Source organism: Ailuropoda melanoleuca, chromosome 3 (genome assembly GCF_002007445.2).
Source record: "Ailuropoda melanoleuca isolate Jingjing chromosome 3, ASM200744v2, whole genome shotgun sequence".
Lineage (NCBI taxonomy): Eukaryota > Metazoa > Chordata > Mammalia > Carnivora > Ursidae > Ailuropoda > Ailuropoda melanoleuca.
Window position 1 is genome coordinate 4,752,062 of NC_048220.1, and position 24,685 is coordinate 4,776,746.

Sequence of the window (24,685 nt, forward strand, 5' to 3'; positions counted from 1 at the left end):
AGCAGCTCCCACCAAGGAGACACATGGCCAGGTGTTCCAACCAATACGCCATTGCATGAGCTAGTTCAGAGATGAGGACCAGTGCAGAAGCCCTGAGTTGCCCTAAAGTTACCTTTAGCTTATTATAATACTGAGATCTTCTGCGGGCAGGGCTTGGGGCCTTTTTTTTAACATACAATGTATGCACTAGCGTGTTGACAACCTACTGATTTCGACTCATTAGATTATGAATAATACCATAATTATTAAATGTCTATAGTCTTTAAGTTAGATATTTGCAGTTGAACCAAAGTGCCTAACAAAATATGTGTAAGTTCCCTGATGTATCCAGCTCCCTGCCCCCTAGCACACTGAATAAGAGCTTCCGGCACTAACCACAAGGGAAGACAATGATTTGACAATTACCTCCCCGTCTCCTCACTTGAAGCAAGTAATAAAAACTTTTTGCTCCAACCAAGAGACTTGGTTAATTGCCTGATGCCCCGCAAGGGGTAGACCCTTTGTGTTCGGTGACAATACCATGGTAATGGATGAGAATCAGTATGGTGAAGCTATCAGTTTTCCCAATTTGCAGATTCAGTGAAACCAATCAAAATCTCGGCATTTGTATTTACAAGTTGGCATGATGATGATTATTCATGTGAGCTCATTATACCCAAAATACTTGAACAAAAATTCGTGGAAGGATACTTACTCTATCTTACCAAGAGTTCGTTTCCTGCTATATTAACACGGGGGTGGGGTATCCGTGACCCCATTCCTTGCTACAAACTGCCTCCGTAATCTACCCTAAATACTTCCGAAACTGCTCGTTCACTTTTTCCCATAACTTACCTTCTAAATTCTGTATGATTATATTCATGGCTTATTGTCTGCTCTCTACCGCCCCATGACCGAAAAAAAAAAAGGGTTAACCGAAAGTAATTAACTTTGTTTTGTTGACTGACATACTTCCAACCACTTACAACGGCGTTCGGAACACAGCAGGTGCTCGGTACACTTTGATTGAATCACTGAAGGGGAAGTAGGTTTGTTCTTGACGGTTGTCTACTTGCCTTCGTATTATTTATGCAGATGCACAGCTACAAGACACACGGCCCTCAGCAAACCTCCATTTCCTTCCTGAGGAACCTGGAGCCACGCGCCTAGTAGCCCAAGGGGTGCGACCGCGACCCCGGAAGTGGGCGCCGGGCACTTGACAGGCGAGCCCGGGACCCGCCTCTTAGGCTGGCGCGGGGAACTACAGTTCCCAGAATGCTTGGTTCTCGCGTGGACTACATTCACCAGAGGCATTGCGGCCGTCCTCCCCCGCCTCCCGTCCCGCCTCTCCGGACCTGCGCGGGACGCGGGTGGTTTGCTGCCTGAGCGGGCGGCTCAGGGACTTGAAGTCGGCCCAGGCATCGCCCGGGAAGGAGTCGCGACCCCAGGCTGCTGTCCGCCGGGGCAGTGCCGGAGCGTCGGCCTGTGGAGCACGGCCGGGGAGGCGCAGCCCCCGGAACCCCGAGGCCTGGGCGAGGTGAGCGACGGAGGGTCGGCAGAATGCGGGACGGAGGGAGGACCGGGGCCTCGGGAGGATGCGGCGCCGGGGCACGGGGCACAGGCCCGAGAGGCGCGAGCGGGGCCTTTGTGGGCGGGCGGGGGCCGAGGTCCGGCACCCCCGATGTGCCCGCCTGCCCCGCACCGGCGGTCCCGCGGACGTGCGCATGACCGCGGCTGGTCGGGCACTTGTCCCCACTGGCCCAGGCCCCGGTCACCCTCCTGCTCCCTCCGGACCCGTGCCCAGCGCGCTACCTGCGGGGCCCTGCCGGCGTTTGGATTTGCTACCGGCTGTCAGTGAATGTGAGGAACTGTGTTTCCGCCCCTCCCCGGCGCCGCTCCCCTCCCGGGCTGCAGGCGCAGAGATGTGTTTTCGGATAGAAGTGAGTTGCCGGCTTCCCTCCAGGACAGAACCTGGACTGGAACCCAGGTTTTCGGATTCTGTGCCTGCTCCTCCAGACGGCAGTCCTCTGGCCGCCGTGGGAAAACTGCTGTCATCCCTTTCCGAAGCACTTTTCTCTGAAAACCTGGAACAAGATTCCTTGACAGAAGGGGGAGGAGTCGGGCGGGGGGCAGCTTGAGGTGGAGAAAAGTTGTCCCCTGCGGGCAGTGAGGTTAGAGCAGGTGCTCTGGAGCGCGCGGTATGGATCCCGGTGCGCCCTCGCTGGCTGTGTGCACTGGGGCAGGTGGCTCCCGCTCTGCCCTCAGTTTCCTGATCTGTAAAACAGGCGTGGACAATGCCAGCTGTGCTGCGGGACTGAGCCATGTGGGCGGTGCCTGGCCCGCGGGGAGGTTCAGTGATTGATTGCTGCTGCTACTGCAGCTGGAGTCCTAGGGCCTTTTTCTCTGAGCCACACGGGGAAGGGTTGGGGCCCGAACCCTTGTGGGCTGGCCCTTGTCTCTGGGGCTGTCTACCCCCAGCTCCTTCTGACTTCCCTCTCCCAGGGCACGTGGTGTCATTCTCAGGTGGTGTAAGGATTTCAGAGCTGGTGATTCTCAGGGCTGGAAAGCAGAAGGGGCTTCTCTCTCGTGGCTCCCTTTTTCCTCTTCCAGATCTGCCTTCTGGAGACTGAATCCATCCTCCGGGAAGAGCCCAGAAAGAAGATATGGCTATGGGACCGAGGGAAGCAAGGTCACGAGTGAGTTCATTGCCATCTTAAGTCTTAGAAACAGATTTTTTTTTTTTTTAATTCTCAAACTGAAGTTCTCTACTCCGTACAGTCTTCTACAGGACCTGGAGCCCAAGCTCTTTTCTCCTTGAAGAGTGGATCCACGCAGGTGGAGGGTGGATTCTGTAGGGAATGTGTTTGCCTTCTCCCTGCCAATCTGTGTCTAGTGTTTCTCTTTTCTTTTCCTAACAGACACTTCTTATTCATTAATCTCAATTCATCGTATGATTACTAACTTGACAGGTCAGATGCCACGTAGGGACAGAACTAACATGCCCATTTGGAGTTCCTTTCTGGCCCTGCTTCCTTGGCTCACCCTGGTCTCCCTCCCTACCCTTGGCTTTTCTTTAGGATACCTTCCCTAGGCTTCTCCAACCCACCATTGTTAGTTTTTTCTCCCTCTTTACTTTGTGGATCAGGTGCCTTGCTTCTACACTCTCTTGAAAACGGTTCTAGACCTGCCATTTTCATCCTTCTGTTGTTGGAAAAGGGGGAGGGACCCGGTGCGGGTGAGCCAGTGCATGAACAAGGAATAAGCGTGTTGGAGGCAACACAGTTGGAGAGATCTCTGGACTGCAAGGGGCAGAGAAGACTCCCCAGGGGAGGGTTTTGCGGGATATCAGGAGTGGAGAGCAGGGTCTCCAGTGGGTAAGAAGCGGGGCTTGAAGCCAGACTGCCGGGCTTGAACCCATCTCCTTGGCTGTTTGTGGGCCTTGGACAAATAGCTCCATCTCTCCATGTGTTTCCTCGCCTGGACAACGGGAATAGCAAGCAGGGCCGACCTCACGGGGTAGGTGGGCGGATCATGGGAGTTAGTGCATGGAAAGTGTTTAGATCGGGGCTGGGCACTAGCAGATGCCCAACATGGGGTGGTCGTGGGAGCCGGATGATGTTACTGTGGTGATAATACCGCTCATGCCGACAGGTGGGAACTGCTGTACCGTGTCGCTAGGACTTGTCCTTTCATCGCTGGTCTTCATCTAACCCCAACAGTTAATGTTGCTGGGGGTCGGCCTGAGGGCTTTGCCTTTGTTCTCACTCTCAGACCAACGCAGCAATGATCATTCCTGTTTTACACATGAGCAAACTGAGGCTCAGAGACGTCCAGTAACCTGAATTCTCACCCCAGTGTGTCTGGCCTCTGGGTCGAGGCTCGTCACTGCGCACCATTCCCCTGGTCTCTTTCAGAACCCCGGGCGGACCCAGCCCCTGTGTTCCCAGAGCTCTTCTCCTCTGTCCTGTTGTATTTGGGCCCATGAAACACGGTGGTGGTTGATCTTCGGGCTCGGGCCGGCCAGTGCACATCTGGGCTGCCTTTTTCTAAAGCCTTTCCTCTCCCTTTCCCACAGAGCCATGTTGCTCTCTTGCCCAGAATCTTCTCCATCCCTGCAAGGGAGCAAATGCATGTGGCATTCTCCCTAACCTCACCTGCTCCCATATGTCCGTACTGCACGGGCTTGTGTGTAAAACTCCGTGACAGGGCATTTAAGACCAGAGGGAGAATATACGTAGTGGGTCAACAGAAAACTTTAATTATTGTCCTGCCTCTGCCCCTGATAAAGTATGTGGCCTGGGGTCCTGACTGTCCTGGACCTTCTGGTCCTCATCTCTAAAATGAGGATTGAGGGCCTCCTGGGTGGCTCAGTTAGTGAAGCATCTGCCTTCGGCTCAGGTCATGATTCCAGGGTCCAGGGATCGAGCCCCATGTTGGGCTCTCTGCTGAGTGGGGAGCCTGCTTCTCCCTCTCCCTGCTGCTCCCCTTCCTTGTACTCTCTCTGTCAAATAAATAAATAAAAGTCTTTAAAATAAAAAAAGGATTGAGCAGGGAGATGGTGTATGGTCCTGTCCAGCTACACATTTTTCTTTTATTGATCAAATTATTTCATGCGTTTATCTTATCTGCCAGTTGAATTGTAAGTTCTTTTGAGGGCTACAATTATTTCTTGCATTCCCCCCACGTGCCAATAAATTACCTTATACATGTATTGTCTGTTCATGTTTAAAATTTCAGAGCATAAAAAATATATACACAAAGAAGAAAGTGAAATCTCTCTTACCCCAGTATCTAGAGATAGTCACTGTCACCTTTTGGTATATGTCCATCAGACTCTTTTTCTATTCACCTTTGTTTTTTATTTATGTGTGTATTTATATGTACATATGTACACATTTATTTTACCATTTTAACTTTTTTCGCATGGTAAAATATGCATGATGTAACATTTACCACTTTAACCCATTTTGGACATGTAGCTCCGTGGCATTAAGTACATTCACATCGTTCTTCCTGTCTCCATTGTATAGATTATCTCATTTATTTCTTAACACCATGAGGTAGACACTGAGACAGGCAGTTTTGCAGAGAGGAATGGAGGCTTGGACCTCCTCCAGCCTGAAATTCTACCTCTAACCGCTGACGAGCTGCGCCACTGTGATTTATAATAGCAAATACATATTTGGTCTTCAGCCCTGTTCCCAGCACATAGGAAATTATAAGGGTTTTGGAAGCTAAGTGATTAGTAATATTTGGGGTTTGTTCTTGAAAAAACTTCAGGGCAATAAAGATGAAATGGGTGTGTGTTATTATTCATAACAAGCCATTTCGACCAAGCCAGAGTTGATATGAATGAGGTGACTTTTGGTAAGCCCCTAAGGATCCGAGCAGGTTGGCAAGAGAACCAACCTTGATTAGAGGGTTGGAAGTTTCAGGCCCCCCCCCAACCCAGGGGCAGTCATGCCTACATAATGGTCAGTGATTTAATCCATTGTGCCTGTGTGATGAAGCCTGTGTAAAAACCCATGAGGACAGGGTTCCAAGAGCTTCTCGGTTGCTGAACACTTGTAGATGGGGAAGCTGGCACATCCAGAGAGGACATAGAAGCCCCATACCCTTTCCCACTTACCCTGCCCTGGGCATCGCTCCCATCTGGCTGTCCCTGAGTCCTGTCCTTCTATAATAAACCAGTGACCTAGTAAGTAAATGCTTTCGTGCACTGTGGCACTTCTCCTGCATTTGCCACTTTAGCAAGTTAATTAAACCCAAGGAGGGGGTCGTAGAACCCTCTGATTCATAGCCCGTCGGCTGGAAGCGTAGGTGACAGTCTGGACTCACGATTGGTATCTGAAGTGGGGGCAGTCTTGTGGGACTGAGCCCTTAACCTGTGGGATCTGCCCGTCTCTCCCGGTCGATGGCATGAGAATTGAGGTAAATTGTAGGACGCCTCGCTGGTGTCACCCAACTGCTTGGTGTGTGGAAAAGCCACACGTCTGGGGTCAGAAGTAAAGTAGTATTGTAGTAGTGACAGGAGACGCGGAGGAGGAGTGAGGTTTCCTGTATACCAGCTGTTTGACTTGGACAAATTTCTCTTTGTTTTTTCTTGTGTAAAATGGGGGCAGTAATAGTACCTGGTTTACAGGATTGTTGTAAAGATACATATTTATAGTAACGGTTAATATAAATCTCTAGGAAGCGTAGTCGGTCCGAAGAAAGCATTCAATAAACGGTAGCTATTTTAATTTCCATTATTATGTCCTCTGGCTTCAGTAAGCACACGGATCGCGCCTGAAGCTAGTTAACCTAGCCTGCATCAGTGAGTATTTGGGTTGTTTACATTTTTTTTGCAATCACTAACTCCGTGATGAATACCCTTGGCTGTGCATTTTTGCGCACTATTTATTATGATACCAGTATAGTAACTGATAAGGTAAAGGATATGCACATTTTAAAGCTTTAAATACGTAATGTCAAATTGTCATCAGAAAGATTATTCTAATTAACACACCTACCAATGGTCTTAATTCCTCCCCACTTATGGTAGTTGACACAGGGCCTGGTTAATACTTCATGCTGTTTAGTTGTCACTGGCCGATGTTCATTAAACAAATGACCTGAGACCTTCAGAAACCAGAATGACACAGAAGCATTTCATGGGGGCGCCATAGTTAACCATCTGCCTTTGGCTCCAGTCATGATCTCAGTGTCCTGGAATCAAGCCCCAGGTCAGTCTCCCTGCTCAGTGGGGAGTTTGCTTCTCCCTCTGCCCCTCCCTCTCGTGCTTTCTCTCTCTCTGTCTCTCAAATAAATAAATAAAATCTTAAAAAAGAAGAAGAAGGCTTTCATGGCAGTCCATCTACCCCGCACTGCTGCCTTCTTCACTCTGTGTGATGGGAGGTCCTGGGTGAGCTGGGATGGCTTGTCATTACAGGTGTCGGTGACCTTTGAGGATGTGGCTGTGCTCTTTACGCGGGATGAGTGGAGGAAGCTGGGTCCTTCTCAGAGAAATGTGTACCAGGAAGTGATGCTGGAGAACTACACTAACCTGGTCTCACTGGGTAAGGGAATTGTCCCTGTAGATGAGAAAGTCAGACATTAGCATAAGTCAGCACCTGCTTCCGTGCATAAAAGGCATGGGTCAACAGGAACTTTTAGCTGAATTTTGCCTTAGGATTGTACACATTGTGAATAAATAAATATTAAAACTTCTTTCCCCTTATAGGCATGGATTTGTCTCACACGTGGGATGGTTAACATACTTGCATGTTAGAAATTCCCTCATAGTTCAGGCAACATTCTCCTGCTATGATTTTCTGTTTGCTTAGCTTACAGCAGAGAGCATCCCTCAACTGTCTTCATTAACCTGCCGCCAGCCTTTCCCGATTCTCCCTTCCAGACACACGAACGTTATACGATCCCTCTTTGAAAGGGAGTCAGGTAGTGCGTTCTCATTGTAAACAGGGCGCTTGGTGCACAGTATCTTGCTGTGGGTACCTGTTTACAAATATTTTGTCTGTACATCTAACGTATTCCCTCTTCTGTAGAAAGCCATCCATACTCTAGTCATCAAAGCGGCACCAGTACCCTATTTCCTAACCTACAACTACTTAATACGTAGCCACGCCCTACACATCCCTTGCCTTTCCCCCCACACATGCCCTTAGGTCACAGGGGCACAGCTCGAGCACCCCACCGAAGCTTTTTGTGCCATCCCCTGAGTTTTCCACTCAGATCCGTGATGCCTCTTTGAGTCAAAACAAAACCAAGTCTTGTCTCTCTTTTTTTTTTTTTGTCTACTACAGGACTCCTGTTTTCCAAACCAAAAGTGATCTCCCTGTTGCAGCAAGGAGAAGATCCCTGGAAGGTAGAGAAAGAAAGTCCTGGAGGCCCCTCTCTAGGTGAGTGGGTGGGACTGAGGGGCCGGGGACGGGCACGGGCAGCAGTCTGGGTGGTAAGTGGACGGTGCAGCTTGGAGATGTCAGTCGGGAAAGTTTCTCCTGGGCCTCTGTCCTGGAGAGGTGGCGGAGAGGTGGCAGAGAGGTGACGCTCAGGCCCCAGATGCGAGCTTCCTCTTATTTTCTGGTAATCACTTCCCGAGTGAATCTCTCAGGATCTCTTCTTATTCCTTCCCGTTCTCAGAGGACGGCTGCACATCGGGTATTCAGTCAGCAAACAGTGTATTTAAGGAATGGCAGAGAATCATTCTGACTGAGGCTCATGGTCTGTGAGAGAAGGAGCCAAGGAAGGAAAGGGTGTCAGAAAGCTAGCAGGGCTGCGTCACAACAGGCTTTGACAAGACTCAGAGATGAGACCATCCCATGGAAATGAGGGATTTTAAGCGGAAGACTGAAGTTCTTGGTATTTTAGAAAAATTGGCTGAAATCTGAAACAATATAAATGTCCTCTGGTAAGGATGTGGCTGGAGAAGCTGGGGCGAGTCCCCACTCCGGCATTGAGTGCCACTGTCAGAAACAAGAGCAGCTGGTGTGGACAGAGCTGGGGGCAGGCGGGGGAGCGCCGTGCTGATGTGTCCCCGCTGATGCTGAAGGGAGATGACATGGCTGTGTGTGTATAATGTGTGTGGAAGTGCAGACACAAAGGCGAGGGGACACACCTGAGCTGTGCCAGGAGCTCCACTGGGAATGGGACCGAGAAGGGGCGGGATGAAAGGGCTTCAGTTATATGTAATCTGAACATTTCATAGAGAATAGAGTCATGAAGTCCTTGTATAATTTGAGTTTAATAAGCATGGTCACGTTGGAGCATTGTGGGGGATAGATTTAAAGTGAGGGGGAACCCGACGTGGAACCTTCCTGGAGACACTTGCAATAAGGTAGGTGAGATGTTTCTAGGGTCTGGACAAAGGCATGGGCACTGGCATCCAGGAAGGAAGAAGAGGGGCCCCATTGTTAAGGCTGCAGGCTGACTTCGCTGTGGGATGGGTCTCTCTGGAGATGCGAATGGAATGTTCGGGGAGAGATGCTGGTGGACAATCGTATGAGGTCTGTGGGAACTCGGAAGGGAGGTCAGGTAGCAGTCGGTACAAAGGAGGCATGTGATGCCTTGAGCTGACCAGGTGAGGACACAGAGCAGAGGACAGAATCCCAGGAAACCTCGCCATTTGCAAGGTGGCTTAGGCAAGAAGACAGGCTGAGCCTGAGAAGAAGTCATCAGAGGAGAGGAACCGGAGAGTCGACCAACAGGGAAGTTGGGGTCGAGAGCTGAAGAATGGGGGAGGGACCAGGTTCAAACCCCCAGCCACTGCTTTCCTGTCCAGTAATGAACGGTGCGTGAGCTCCACGCTGGGCACTGGCGATGCGACATGGGGCAGAAAGACGCAGGTCCTGCCGGCTGGAGGTCACAGTCGAGAAGGGAGAGAAGTGATTGTGCACTGAGCGCACATGGTGTGGAATGACCCCGCAGGAAAGATGCAGGGTGTTGTGAGAGCGAGCAGCGGGAGGGGCGGTGCGGGCAGAGGCTTCCGGGAGGAGCTGGGATCCGAGGATGTGGAACCCTAGTCCAGCCACAGGAAAGGGCTGTGTGAGTCCAGAGACAGGAAGCCAGCGTGTGCTGCCAGGAGACAGCAGCAGGGACCTGATCCCACTGAGCAGGGAGCTGGACACAGGATTTGGTCAGCGTCTGAGAGTGAGGCAGGGAACCTGGGAGGCTGGAAGTAGCCTGACCACGGCCCCGGTGTGAACTCTGCTGACAGCGGCCTGCAGACCACGGGGGGGCCTGTTGGCATGGAAGTGGGGGCTCGTCTCGGCTGTTGTCGGTCCAGACGTGTCCCTGAGGGCCCCTCATGCTGTGGGCGCGGCAGAGGAGCTGCGGGCCAGGCTGTCCCCTTCCTCAAGCCCCCGGGCCAGGGGAGCTTTCTTCCCGCCGTGCGCTGAGGTTTCTGCTGCGGGAACCACCCTTGTCTGGATGTCTTTGTAACTCTGGTTTGGGAGAAAGACAGGAAGGCTGGGAAGCTGACAGAGGCCGCCCACAAGTGCACGCAGCCAGCGGACATCGCGCACCTGCCGAGGGTCCGCAGGGCCTTACATCCCGTCGGGGGGTAGGGGCCGAGCCTGGCACGAAGGATCCAAGGAGAGAAGGATCTTTCCCTTTCCCCTCGCCTCGGGAGCCTCGTATCCATGAGTGACTCTGAGTGAAGCGAGTATTTGGGGGTTACGGGGAGTAGGATGTGTGGCTGGAGTCCCGAGCTGTGCAGAGAGGCGCCAGGGCCACTGGGGGACGGGGCTGGAGTCCTCAGCCAGCCTCCTCCTCGGGTTCCGGGAGAAGTCCCTGAGGGCGACAGCGCGGCTGAGCGGTACGTGCGTGTCTCCGGACAGGACGGACCGTCCTCCCCTCCTTCCTCAGAGCTGCGGGTCACCCGGGCCCCGGCAGTGCTGGCGTGTGGTCGTCTGTCCCGCAGCCCTGGCGCGTCTCCATCTGCCGGGACCAACGTGGCCTCAGAAGAGCTTCCGCCCCAGGGGCAGCTCTCTTCCCTGTGAGCAGGGGTGCAGGACCGCGGGTTCTGGAAGGATCTCAGGCGGTTAACCCTAGACCAGAACCGAAACCTGCCCCTGCACAGCCAGTGACGGAGAAGCCCGTGCTCCCAGGGTAGGACTCCTGCAACCCCTAGTGGCCTCCACATGTCCTTTTCTAAGAGAGAATTAATTTGTATTTCAAAACTATTCACAAATAGGAAAAACAAAGCAGAGAAAAACAAAGGGTCACCCCCCGGGTGCGTATGTTTAAATTGAGAGATGGAAGGAGATGGCGGGGAGGTTGTGTGTCTCCCCTGAGTCCCTCGCTTAAGAAATGAGCACAGCTGGGGGCGCCTGGGTGGCACAGCGGTTAAGCGTCTGCCTTCGGCTCAGGGCGTGATCCCGGCGTTATGGGATCAAGCCCCACATCAGGCTCCTCTGCTACGAGCCTGCTTCTTCCTCTCCTACTCCCCCTGCTTGTGTTCCCTCTCTCGCTGGCTGTCTCTATCTCTGTCGAATAAATACATAAAATATTAAAAAAAAAAAAAAGAAATGAGCACAGCTGAGGTGGGGCTTTTCCAGAAGAGCTGTCATGAGGTGATTAAACCAGCCTGTGCAGCATGAGTTAGCTTTACACGGAATGTGGAAATAGTCCTGAAATCTAAAATTTAAAAATGCGGGGATGATCTGGATAAACAGCTTCCAATGAAGATGTGTTTTCCCCCCCGTCATTTTCTCTTCCTTTGTCATCTCAGTGTAAGAAGCCTGGTGGGGGGACTGAAGCCATGCCACTGCGTGGTCAGCTGAGGGGTCACCTGGGCACTGCCCCCCTCACAGAGCGTGGGGTGTCTTTTTCTAACCTGCACAAAGGTGCTGCCCTTAGCAACCCAGGGACCCAGCGGGCGGTGGATTTAAAGAGTGACTCTCTTAGGAGTGAAAGCTGATCCCAGGTGCCCTGTAGGTATCTCCAGCATGTTTGGTCAGTCTTGTCCTTGTCGCCTGCCTACCCCCCTCCCCAAGAAGACTCCTGCTGGCCCTGTGCCTCCCTCCTGCCACCAACTCTGTTCCTGTAGCTGCCAGAATACTCTATTAAAAGGTAAATCGGGATGCCCAGGTGGTGGCTAAGTCAGTTAAGCATCTGCCTTCAGCTCAGGTCATGATCCCAGGGTCCTGGGATCGAGTCCCGCATTGGGCTCCCTGCTCAGCGGGGAGTCTGCTTCTCCCTGTGCCCCTCCCCCTGCTTGTGCTCACACTCTCTCTTTCTCTGAGAAATAAATAAAATCTTAAAAAAAAAAAAAAGTGGTTAATCAGGTCATCACACTCCCCTGCACAAAATGTCTCGTGGCTTCCATCCCAGGGAGCACAATCCAGAGTCCCCAGTGTGGCCTCCAGAACCTACAGGGCCCGGCCCTGTCTCCCTCTTCATCTTCTTCCGCTCTGCCCTTCATTTGAGGACTCTAAGCAGTGTGGCCCCCCTGTACGTTCAGGCAGGCCAGGCCAGGCTGACTCCCACCTCAGGGCCCCTGCACCTGCTTTTCCTTGCCCTAACCATTTTTCCTGATGGCCACGAGCCCACGTGACACTTCCTTGAGTTGCCCAGGTTTCTGCTCAGACGGTACTTTCTCGAAGAGATTCAACCCATCCAAAACATGGCCCTCCATCCTCCACATTCCCTGTCCCCTCACCAGGCTTTATTTTCCTCAGGGTGCTCGTCACTGCTGATTGTATATATTCACATATCCTCTCCCTCTTCTCTGGGTTGTAAACTCCCTTGTACCGGGTTGTCTGGCTTGGTCGCATTTCCCCAGTGCCTGAAACCGTGCCTGGTCAGAGTAGGCTTCCAATTAATGAAGGCATGAATGACTCGGCTAGGTTGGTGGTGTTGGGGACAGAAAGAAGCGAACCAGTCTCAGAGACACTTGGGAGGTAAGAGAAGCTTGCTTGGAGATGGATTTAGTGTGAAGATAAAGGAGGTGTGTTACCAAAGGTGCTTGGTTTGTGGCTTGTTCTGGATCAGACAGTGATCTCATTCACTGAGATGGTGACACCACAAGGACATCAGATTTGGGGGAGATAGAAATTGGGTTTTAGATGAATTAAGTTGTCTTTGGTTGACCCAGTTATCCCAGGGGAGAGGTCAAGCCTCCTGTTAGATTCAGAGTCCCTCCCCTCAAATACAGACTGGGTGTGAAATGTAAATTTGGGAGACCCTGGTCAGTACAGGGTAATTGAAACAGTGGGTGAGTTTGAGTCAGCCTGTAGATTGGGTTCAGAGTACCGTAAGAGCAAGAAAGAGCCCAGGGCTCAGTCTCGAGGAACTCTGGCATCTCGTGGCCAGGTGGAGAGAAATGGGCCCACGGGGAAGAGAGGTGTGGGTATCCTGCAGAAGGAAAAATAGGACATCATTGAAGTCAAGGCTTGTCACAGGATGGGAGCAGCGGAGGTGGGGAGAAGCGGAGGGGTTTGAGACCCATGTAGGTGGTGGAATAAACACGTCTGAGAAATTGATTTGCTGAGGGCTGAGGGAGAGATGTTAGGACACCTCTTAGGGTTGTGATTCAGAACCAGGGCTGTTTCTAGAGACAAGGGGTTGGTTCTACAGGTTGGAGGGAACAATCGTGAATTCAGTTTCAGGCATGTTGAATTTGAGGAGTCGTTGAGACATCTAAGTTGCTATTTTGAGGGGGCTCGTGTATAACTGGGTGTGGAGAGAAGTCTCCCCTTGCATTTATCGTTTGGAATCGAAGCTGGCTATGGAAAGAGTGCAGAAGAGCAAAGAGAATTGGGGTCCAAGGACTAAACCTGAGGGAGCCCCCAGGATTGAAGATCACGCGGAAGAATCCAAGTGCACAGAGGAGACTGAGGCTGGTGGGAAGGGAGGGAATGTGGAGCAAAGCGGGGGTCACCAGAGCCTCAGAAGAGGGTGCTCGAGGCAAACAAGGGGTCGTGGTGAGCCGCTGCTGACAGGTTGGTTTGCTGGGAGCTGCAGAGAGCATTTTGTCTCAGCACCTGGAGGTCGTGGCTGCCTTAGCGAGAGTGGCTGATGACAGAAGCCAGAACGGAGCCCAAGGGAGTGATGAACAGAAGGAGGGGAACAGGTGTGAGATACCGCACAAGAGCGGATGTGGAGAAGGAGGCGCTCTTCTGTGCACGTGGAAACAGACATTTCTGTACATCCCCTCGTTTCCCTTTGTCCTCTCCGAGTATAGTACACAGCACGCGTTACTTTGATCATCACCTGGTGTCTATTGAAATTCTTCATGGCCTCCAGAGGGGTCTTCCTCTCTCCAGGGAGCAGCTCGGAGTGACTTCGGTTGTATGCAGCTGTGGATAATGTTAGCCCAGCAGGCCTAGTTAGGGCTAGGATTTTATAAATGGTATGGTTGCTGATTCACACGATGGGTATTGATTTAAAGCTGCACCTTTATCATGTACCCGTGTAACGTCCTGGGATGGATCACGGTTTAAATAAGAGCTAACAGAGGAATCTGGTTGAATAAACTGTGGCACACTCACACAGACTTCGGGGAAGACCTCTGTAAATTCCACCACGGGGTGACCTCCACGGTATATTACTAGGTGGGGAAACGTGTACTTTTAGCTAAGGAGGGAGGAAATAATAAAACAAACATCTGTTTGATTAGGTTTTTAAAAAGGAGAGAAAAACCCATCCCACCTCACCACCAAAAAAAAAAAAAAAAAGAGTAAAAGTCGATCAATAAAAATGGTTATCTATAAAGACAGTAATGGAAAAAAAAAAAAGAGAACAGGGATAGGAACTAGAATATTTTAAAGGTATCTTGTTTTCCTAATTTTGTCTTTGGAAACTATAAAAATGTTTCATAAAAGTATAAAACCAGAATTCAAATGAAAAAGTCCATAAATATTGCAAACAAATAAAACAAATGGCCCTGATTGCCTTTCAGGTTGGTGGCTGTGTCACATACAAGGACATTTGAAATAATTCTTTATCGCAGCAGTTTGGATAGACTTCCTTAATGATCTCTTCCTGTGATATTTTGATTTATAATATTATATAATTGGTCTTCACCCATTTCTGGCACAGAGTTCCCAAAACCCTTGAAATTTCCTAAGTTTTGAGAGTCCTAAAGGTCACTTGTAATGTTAGTAGAGTGACTTTTGGACCCCACCCAAGGATGGGCAGTGGTTGCTAGGGGAATCAACCCTGTGGTTACTGTTGGAATTTTCAGTCCCAGCCCCTGAGCTCCTCCTTGAATCAGGTGCAAGGGGCAATCATTTAATCCATCATGCCTGTGTAATGAAAGCCGCATAAAAACCCAAAAGGACAGGGTTCAGAGGGCTACCTGGTTGGCTAATGTGGAGATCTGGGGAGAGTGGTACACCCAGACAAGTCATGGAAGCTTCTTGCCTTTTCCCCTGAACATTGCCCGATGCATCTCTTCCATCTGGCTGTTCCTGAGTTACATCCTTTTATAATAAATGAGTGATTTAGGAAGTAAAAAATTTGAGTTCTGTGAGCCACTCTAGCTAATTAATTGAAGCCAAGGAGGGGGTTGTGTGAACCTCTGATTTATAACCCATTGATCAAAAGCACAGATGATAATTTAGGCTTGCAACTGGTGTCTGAAGGGGACAGGGGACAGTCTTGGAGGACTGAGCCCTTAACCGGTGGGGTCTGATGCTCTCTCGGTAGCTAGCTGAGTTGAATTGAGTTGAATTCTAGGACACCCAGTTGGTGTCCCAAGAACTGCTTGTTGTTAGTGTGGGAACCTGCCTTTCTCCCCCTACGTGGGAATTGGTGCACAACTTTAAGTTACCTTATGGGCAAAAATAACTTCAAGTAGTAGGCAGGCCAGATCTGAAGACCCAAAGGTGGTCCCGCAGGACCAGCCAAGAGGGTCTTTGGCATCTCCCAGGATAGAAGTCAAACTTGAGCAAAGTTCGTTGAAGATCCAAAGAGAGGACAGGTACAGACAGTGTCTGGGAGACTCAGGAAAGAAGAGCAAGTCTCATCTTTGCTTGGGGCCTGAGGTTTTGTTGGGGACAGTGGTCTGCTATAACATGTCCTCTCAGGGACAGGTTGAGATAAGGACGAGTGCTCAGATGTCCTCTGTAAGTCACTTATTCCCTGGAGTGAGGTGTCTTGGGTCCAGGTGTCGGTCGTCAGCAGTCTTGGAAACTACATGACATCATGAGGGCTTGCCTTGCCCGGTCGCTCCTTAAATGTTACCTATTGTGCTGGAAGACTCCAAAGAAATCATTAACTCCTCGACCTTTGCAAGGAGGACACGCATTAAGGCACGCATAAGGTGGGGGCGCAGGTCGTAGCAAGAACAGAGGCAGCCAAAAAAGCAGTCTGGATAGTCTGGGGTTCCTTCCATTTCCCTATCTCAGTAAGATGATTATGTGGTTGTGTTTCCAAGGAGAGTTCTTAGCTTTGGGAAGTGCATTCTGACCTCTGAGGGATGCAGTGACGGAGTATCACGGTTTACCGTACCAGGCTCTGTTGTGTGTAGCCATGTGTTCAGCCTTCTCTGTCAGAGTAGCACAAACCGTGTGGCTTGAAACAACAGAAATTTACTGTCTCACAGTTCTTGAGGCTAGAAATACAAAACCGAGGTATTGACACGGCCGCGCTCCCCCCGGGACTCCTACATTCCTTCCTTGCCTCTTCTAGCTTCCGGGGGTGACCGGCAATCTTCGTTGGCTGTGGCTGTGTCACTCCCATTTCTACCTCGGTGTTCCCGTGTGCCTTCACTCTGCGTGCCTGTGTCCAGACTTCCTTCTCTAAGCACTCCGGTCATACTGGATTAGGACCTGATGACCTCATCTTAACTTGATTAAACCTTCGAAGACACAGTTTCCAAATAAGGTCACACTCTGAGTTACTGGAACTTAGAACATCAGCACAGCATTTTTGGCCCACACAGTTCAACTCGTAACAAGGTAATAGTTGAAACAGCATTAGTGATTGTGGAAGCTGGCTTGGAGATTCACTGTACAATTCACTCTACGTTTTGTACATGTTGACCGTTTTCCATAATAAAAAGCTTTAGAAGTTAGCATTAGCAACAAAATTTCTAAAACAGCATTTGTCTTTTTCACCAACACAGACATTACGGAGGAAGTTTCTAACTGTGTATGCTACCCCGTCACGGAGTTAGGTGTAATTCCCGGCATGTGGCTCCCTGAGTCCTCGGACTTCCCGGAGAGTCTCTGAGAAATGCATATGACATTTTATAGGAGTAACTTTGAATCTGACCAACCACATGATAAGGCGGGGACGGATACATTAGGAACGAGGCCCAGAAGGCTGTCTCAGGTTCAGGGACATTGATGCTGCTTCAGCCCTCACACCATCCAGCCTCCAGCTAATCCTTTAAAATCCCATCTTAGAGATTTCTTCCAAAAGACTCTAACCACCTCCTGGAAGTACCCTTTCCCTGTTTGCACCCTCCACTGAGGGAGTTTGGATGGTGCCTCTAAGCTCACATTCACGTCCATTTCTACCTTGTGATTTTGTTGTGAAAAGTATCACATTGCGATGTGATGACCTGTTCCTTCTTTGTCTCTAACGCCAAGCTGGGAAGTCCTTGCAGACACAAACTGTTTCATTACTGATCTGGAAGGTCTGATGGATCACCGGTGCGTAGGACAGAGGCTGCCCTGTACAGGTGCTTTTTAAAATATTTGACGAATGAATTAAATAAGGAATGGTCGATGCTTTTTGAAGCAATAAGCGGAGGTACATGTAGTAAGAGGGATAAATCCAGTGGAAAATAGTTCCGGATACACGAGAAACTAGAATCAAAGGATCGAACCAAGGATCAGTAGCAGTGTCCCTCTGGAGTAAGGAGATCCTGAATTTGGATGTCCTAATGACGGTTGTTAGAGACACCTTAGGAGATCGGAGAGAATTTGTTGACTGACCACACTTGGAATGCAGGAGAGAGAAGAATCTGAGATGAAACAATTTACAGCAAAGTCACTGAAAACTTAGGATGGAATTCTGCGCTGGGAAGCAGGAAAAAGGTTTGAAAAGGAATGCGCTGGGTTCGGATCTGGACAGCCTAAATTTGAAAAGATAAACAGCAAGTCTGGCAGGCAGTTGGAAATAGCTGTTTAAAGTGTCCTGAGAGGAGTCAGGATGGTCCCTCACGCAGGAGGTGTGGGCGTGGGGCGAGAAGGCCGGGGAGAGGCCCCCTGAGTGTCCTAAGAGTCAAGGGAGTAGAGTAGAGAACTGATGCCAGGCACCGGTCGGGGTCACGGTCAGAGCAAGGTCGCTCTGGTCTCCAGACTTCTGACTCCGTCCTAACCTTGTTTGTGAGGTAGCTCAGGGCCAGGCTGGACTCGGGAACAGAGCAGAAGCCCCACGTCAGGAGACAGATATGTGCGGCTGTGAAACCACTAAGCAGGTCACGAGGAACAGTTAGGGTTTCCACGGGCCGGGTCTCGTGTCCACTGTGGTGGGAAACCCAAATTCAGGGCCAAGGCACGGGCGTTCCAAGTAGCGCTGAGGTGAGTTTCCCAGTGTGGATATGGACCCTTGTAGCTATAATCACTTCCATTAAAACAGAGAAATTCCTCGTGTCCCATGTCTCTGTTCAGCTCCAGACAAAACTTTCAAGAGCGTCTCTGAATGGATGTTCCCACCTTGTTGTCTCCCCTTGTTTCCTCCATGCGCTCCATTGCAGTTCTTCCTCACTGTTCCACAAAAGCCACGGCCACTAAATCCCAGTCTCCACCGTGGCACAGGCAGGGTTAAGTTTCTGGTCCTCAGCTGGTTTTCCAGACTTGCTCGCTCACTCCTCCCCGTGGTACTTTCTTCCTTTGGCTTCTGGAACACCGTGCTCTTCTGATTTTCCTCCCTTTCTTGACCTCTGATGTTGCCATGCCTAAGCGAGTTTTCAGCGCTTCGGCTTTAAAGAAAACTTACCTACTGAGGACTCCCAGATGCCTGACTGTAGCCCCAGCCTCATCCCCGAACCCCAAACTGACTGAGCATCTCCCTTGAGGGTCGAGACGTGAAGGCACCTCAGCCAGGACGAACACGTTGGAACTGAACGCGCCCCCAGACTTGCCCCTTTTCTGGTCTTCCCTTCTCAGTGGCTTGTGCGACATTCATCATTTTCAGGCTGGAAGCCTAGGAGTGATCTGTTTTATTAATAACTGCTTTATTCGTGCTCAGCACCCCACACACCGTCCGCCAGCAAGCCCGGTCGTATTATCACCTCAGTAGGATATCCGGCTATGTTTTCTGTGCCTGCACCGCCCCCCCTTGCTCAGCCCGAGAACTCCAGCAACCTCCCAAGTGCTTTTTTCCCTCCTTGCTTCCACCTGGGCCCCATCGGACTATTGTCTACACAGTGGCCCGCCTGAGTGAGCATGTCATTTCCCCTGGCTTCCCATCGTGCTTAGAATAAAATTCCAGGGGCGTCTGGGTGGCCCAGTCCATTGAGTGGCCGACTCTTGATTTTGGTTCAGGCCATGATCTCAGGGTCCTGGGATCGAGCCCCACATTGGGCTCCACGCTCTGTGGGGAGTCTGCTTGGGGATTCTTTCTCTCCCTCTCCCTCTGCACCCTGCCCCCGTTTGCAAGAGCGCACATGTGCGTGCTCTCTCTCAAAGGAATCTTTTTTTTTTTTTTTAAAGAACAAAATTCCGAATGCCTCACCACAAGGCCTTATCTGGTTTGCCCCTTCCTGGTTCTCCTATCTTCCTCAGTGTCGTCCCTCTTGCTGACAACATTGTACCCACACATTCTCTTTGCAGTTCCTCGGGAGTCCCCACACTTCTGTGTTTGCTGTTTCCTTTGCCTGGGAAGCTCTTTCTTCACATTATCCGTACGGCTTTTATTTACTTATTTGTCACTTCATCCCCTCTCCCCCAGCACTCACTCACATACACACACACACACACACACAGACACACACACGCTCACGCTCACACAAATGCACACACACCCCAAAGTATAAGCTCTTGAAAGGCTGGACTCTGTCTCAGTCATGACATTATCGACATTCCCTAGAATGTTAGCTAGTCCATAATAGGCACTTGCTAAATATTTGTGATGGAAAGGACGTCTCCACCATATGCAAAAATAAATAAGGAGCACTTAGGTGGTTCCGTCGGTTAAGCATTCCAGCTCTTGATCTCAGGGTTGTGAGTTCAAGCCCCACATTGGGTTTCTTTTTGGGCATGGAGACTACGTTTAAAAAAAAAAGGTGCTCCAGAAAACTGTGTGTAGTTTTACATACCTGGCAAGAAGCCAGGAAAGGGAGAGGAAGACAGATAGAGGTGAAATCATGAAACACCTCGTTCACTGCATTAAGTACGCTGGCCCTTATATATGAATTATTGAGATAAATTTGGGAGATCTTAAGGAAGTTTGTAGCATGCTAAGACATGGATTTTAAAAAGATTGCCCTAGTTGCAGTGTGGAGACTAAATTAGTAGAGAACAAGACTTGAGGCCAGGAAACAGACTAGTTAGGAGACTATGGTGCAAACAGTGAAGCATGAGAAACAATACCATCTAGGCATCTGACCCAGTGCTCAGGGCTTTACTCTTAACTTAGCAAGAATTCACTGGGGAAGGAACAAGGAAGGTGTTGGGCAGAAAGCAGAACACTCTTCTTTCCCTTACAATAACTGGTAAAGACATTGGGGTGCCTGAGGGACTCAGTCGGTTAAGCGTCTGCCTTTGGCTCAGGTCATGATCCCAGGGTCCTGAGATTGAGCCCCATGTCGGGCACCTCACTCAGTGGGGAGTCTGCTTCTCCCTTTCCTTCTGCCCCTCCCCCCAGCTCGTGCTCTCACTTGCATGCTCTCTCTCAAATGAATAAAATTTTTAAAAATCTTAAAAAATAGTAAAGACGTGAATGCACGTAAAATGAGCCAAGGAAGGTATACAGAGTGGAGGGGGAAATGCCGGAATTTAAAGAGGGAACAGAAAAAGTTATTCAGGAAGGAGACTGAGCAGTAAAGCTTGTAGAAAAGAGCAAAACAATACATTATGTTCACCAAGCAGAAAGCATTCGTACACAGGTGAGAGAGGGAACATGAGATGGGAATCTTCACCACAGTGAGACGCAGAGGAGAAATGCCACTCATGGCCGTGCCCTGGGCAAAAGTTAATAGTTTATGAATGGCATCCTCTCCCAATTTTAATGTTTATTGAGTTCAGTTCTATTTCTTACCACTCTATCATGCTAAGCCCTTTTTTACCTTTTTATATTTATGCCCATCTTGTTATCTTTGACTCTTTTCCACACTGTCTGCATAGCTTCTTTTGCTTGATGCATGAGCAAGGCTGTCTTCCTAGCTTGCACCTGTTGGCTTCCTGCCTACCTGCAGCGCCTCTAGATTAACTCTGTAACACGCTCCTGCTTGAACTGGCCCTGGATGTAATCACCCATACGATGATCTCCCATCACTCATGTAATGTCCTGTCCTGGAAGGCAACCTCAAGTGTTTGAATTGTGTGTGCATGTGTGAGTTGGTGTGTGTGTGTGTGTGTGTGTGAAATAAGGAATTGAGACTGACATTGTTCAAATTAGAAATATATAAGTGATTAAGGAAAATTAACAAAACATATGATGTATAATTCAGGTGCCATCAGGAGGCTCGGTCAACAGGGCATGCTAATCTGCTTGCAGAGAACTCTTATGGTAGAAGAGGAAAGTCTAGGGGTGCCTGGGTGGCTCAGTCGATTAAGGGTCTGCCTTCAGCTCAGGTCTTGGGATCGAGCCCCACATCGGCCTCCCTATTTCTCTCTCTCCCTTCCACTCCCCCTGCTTGTACTTTCTCTCTCTCACTGTCAAGTAAATAAATAAAATCTTACGGGTGCCTGGGTGGCTCAGTCGTTAAGCGTCTGCCTTCGGCTCACGTCATGATCCCAGGGTTCTGAGATTGAGCCCCACGTCGGGCTCCCTGCTCAGCGGGAAGCCTGCTTCTCCCTCTCCCACTCCCCCTGCTTGTGTTCCCTCTCTTGCTGCCTCTCTCTCTGTCAAATAAATAAATAAAATCTTTTTTAAAAATTAAGTAAAAATAAATAAATAAAATCTTAAAAAAAAAGGAAAGTCTAATATATTTAGATGTAGGTAGATACATAATTATATAATACAAAGGCATGTAACATATATTTTAAGTACTGTGGCAAGTACTATAATAAGGGGAATGGGCATAGAAACTCAGAGTCAAGAAAGGACTCCATTAACTTTTGAATTGAATCTGAAGGATACAAAGGAATTGGACATGAGGGAAAGTGGGGAAGACTTTACAGATTAGGAAGATAACATACAATGAAGAGAAATGTCATGAAAATAATTTCAGAGCCCGTGATGGCTTTGGACTGATCCTAGACTGCCTTTCCCAATCCGTGCTCCCCTGGTTGCTCTTACACTCACCTTCTTTAAATAGGTTTGTTTTATTCTTTTCTCCACCTTAGTACTTCAGTTCCCAGTGATTCTTTTTCTCTATTGCTTATATCTTTTGTTTTCCTCTTATAGCTGGCCAGATAAAGGCCCTATTTAAATAACATCAATTCTTGGGATGCCTGGGTGGCTCAGTCAGTTAAGCGTCTGCCTTCAGCTCAGGTCATGATCCCAGGATCCTGGGATCGAGTCCCGCGTCAGGCTCCTTGCTCAGCGGGGACCCTGATTCTCCCTCTGCCTGCTGCTTGCCCTGCTTGTGCTCTCGCTCTCTCTGACAAAGAAATACATAAAATCTTTAAAAATAAATAAATAAATCCCATCAATACTTATTTATTCTCTACATTTAGTCTCATTAGCCGAAAACCGCATCACATGAAACATCTTTAGTTTTTTTTCCCCTCCAGGGTGGAAGAGCAGTCACAAAACCACGAAGTCAACTCAGACGCAAGATTGTTCTTTTCAGGAGCTGATAATGAGAAGATCCAGAAGAAATGGACCCTGGGACTTTAAATCAGAAAAACCCTGCATTTATGAAGACAGATTAGACAAAAAGCAGGAGAAAAAAGAAAGTATTCAGGCAGTTTCAGTCACCCACAAAAAAATCCTCATTGTAGAAAGAAGCCATAAAAATAACGAATTTGGCCAAAACTTCAGCCCAAAGTCGGTCCTTGTTAGGCAACAGATGGTTCCCAGAGAAAAAACACCACCAAAATGTGAAATACAAGGAAACAGCTTCAAACAGAATCCTTTGCTTAATCAACCAAAAATCACCACCACAGAGAAACGCTATAAATGTAGCATATGTGAGAAAACCTTCATTAACACTTCATCCCTTCGCAAACATGAGAAAAACCATAGTGGAGAGAAATTATTTAAATGTAAAGAATGTTCGAAAGCCTTTAACCAAAGTTCAGCTCTCATTCAGCATCAAATAACTCATACTGGAGAGAAGCCCTACGTGTGTAAAGAATGTGGGAAAGCCTTCACTCTGAGTACATCCCTTTACAAACACCTAAGAACCCACACTGTGGAGAAATCCTATAGATGTAAAGAATGTGGTAAATCCTTCAGCAGAAGGTCTGGCCTTTTTATACATCAAAAAATCCACGCTGGAGAAAATCCCCATAGATATAATCCAGGCAGGAAAGCGTCCAGCACATCCCTTCCTGGATGTCAGAGAATCCATCTCAGAAAGAAGTCTTATTTATGTAATGAATGTGGCAATACCTTTAAGTCTAGCTCATCCCTTCGTTATCATCAGAGGATTCACACAGGAGAGAAACCTTTTAAGTGCAGCGAATGTGGGAGAGCCTTCAGTCAGAGCGCGTCTCTTATCCAGCACGAACGGATTCACACTGGAGAAAAGCCCTATCGATGTAATGAATGTGGAAAAGGCTTTACTTCTATTTCACGACTTAACAGACACCGGATAATTCATACCGGCGAGAAGTTTTATAACTGTAACGAATGTGGTAAAGCCTTAAGTTCCCACTCGACACTTATCATTCATGAAAGAATTCACACTGGAGAGAAACCATGTAAGTGTAAAGTGTGTGGGAAAGCCTTCCGACAGAGTTCAGCTCTCATTCAACATCAGAGGATGCATACCGGAGAAAGACCCTACAAATAGAACGAGTGTGGGAAAACATTCAGGTGCAACTCATCCCTTAGTAATCATCAGAGAATTCACACAGGAGAGAAACCATATCGATGTGAGGAATGTGGGATTTCTTTTGGCCAAAGTTCAGCTCTTATTCAACATCGGAGGATTCATACAGGAGAGAAACCCTTTAAATGTAACACATGTGGGAAAACTTTCAGACAGAGCTCATCACGTATTGCCCATCAGAGAATTCATACTGGAGAGAAACCCTATGAATGCACTACATGTGGGAAACTTTTCAACCACAGGTCATCTCTTACCAATCATTACAAAATCCACATCGAAGAGAACCCCTAGAGAGTAGATTTGCATGTGTGAAAGCCTTAAACCAAAGCTCAGCAGAATACACGAGAGTGATATAACGAAAGTAATGGATAGGAAAAACCTTTCTGTGATGTAGGCCTCGTCAGCTACCAGATTCCAAGGATAAGCCTTGACTATGTAACAGATAATGAGGAAAGTAGAAAGTGTTCATGCCTGCCAGGCACTTTTGAAAATAACCTGAAATGAAGAATTCACAGCTGGAGACACTGACTTTGGGCATTTGTAAAATAATTCTTCTACAGCAGTGTATCGGAGATACCATATGTGGTTGTCGTAAACATCTGGGTGAGGGGAGGTGTGCACTGGATTTCTCCTTAAAAAGAAACTTATAATAAATTGGTAATACTTTTTTTTTACAACTAACATTTAATAGCATATAAAAAATGTGATTGAATTATACACTTTTAGAGAAAAGGACCAAATAAAAGAAAAAAAGTTGTGAACTACCTCTCTGTTTCTGGGGTTTGCCCTTTTCCTGACCTGATGTCAAACTCTGTGCATGGATTTCATTTAAAAATAGAAATAAAAGTCTGTTCTCTTCATCCTGTGTTCTTCTAGTAATTGCTGTGATTTGGGAATTTTCTAACCAATTGCTAATGCTGTTCTTGAAATTTATGTATTTAGTGTCGAGGTCATTTATGAAGAAGCATACCAGCTATATACTGTAAGCTGTCATCCTAGGTACATTAAATGGGAAAAATAAGCAATTATTTCAAGTTTAAAGCTATTAAATATCTATAAATTCACAATGGAGCTATCAAAAGAAATTTAATGAACCTAATAACCTGTGCCAAAATACGAAAGATACATCTATTATGACCTAAGAAGTAG

General features: G+C 48.5%; 1 protein-coding gene across 3 annotated transcripts; it reads left to right on the forward strand.

Moving 5' to 3' along the window:
- Positions 1–1,295: 1,295 nt before the first annotated feature.
- Positions 1,296–24,396, forward strand: LOC100468001 (zinc finger protein 354A). 3 transcript variants are annotated; one of them, XM_034655863.1, is made up of 6 exons: positions 1,296–1,516; positions 2,590–2,675; positions 6,524–6,704; positions 6,911–7,037; positions 7,782–7,877; positions 22,272–24,396. In XM_034655863.1, the coding sequence occupies exons 4-6, from the start codon at positions 7,004–7,006 to the stop codon at positions 23,495–23,497; spliced, it is 1,356 nt and encodes a 451-aa protein (XP_034511754.1). In that variant the 5' UTR covers positions 1,296–1,516; positions 2,590–2,675; positions 6,524–6,704; positions 6,911–7,003; the 3' UTR covers positions 23,498–24,396. The 3 variants fall into 3 exon arrangements, with proteins under 3 accessions (XP_034511754.1, XP_034511753.1, XP_019657282.2); XM_034655862.1 differs by having other exon boundaries at positions 1,296–2,675; XM_019801723.2 differs by lacking the exons at positions 1,296–1,516; positions 2,590–2,675; positions 6,524–6,704 and having other exon boundaries at positions 6,729–7,037.
- Positions 24,397–24,685: the final 289 nt, after the last annotated feature.

Excerpts from the sequence above, each read along its gene's own strand:
- LOC100468001 (XM_019801723.2), top strand. The coding sequence starts at position 6,824 with ATGGCAGTCCATCTACCCCGCACTGCTGCCTTCTTCACTCTGTGTGAT. Across the intron at positions 7,038-7,781 it reads CACTAACCTGGTCTCACTGG|GACTCCTGTTTTCCAAACCA; the intron begins GTAAGGGAATTG and ends TGTCTACTACAG. Across the intron at positions 7,878-22,271 it reads TCCTGGAGGCCCCTCTCTAG|GGTGGAAGAGCAGTCACAAA; the intron begins GTGAGTGGGTGG and ends TTTCCCCTCCAG.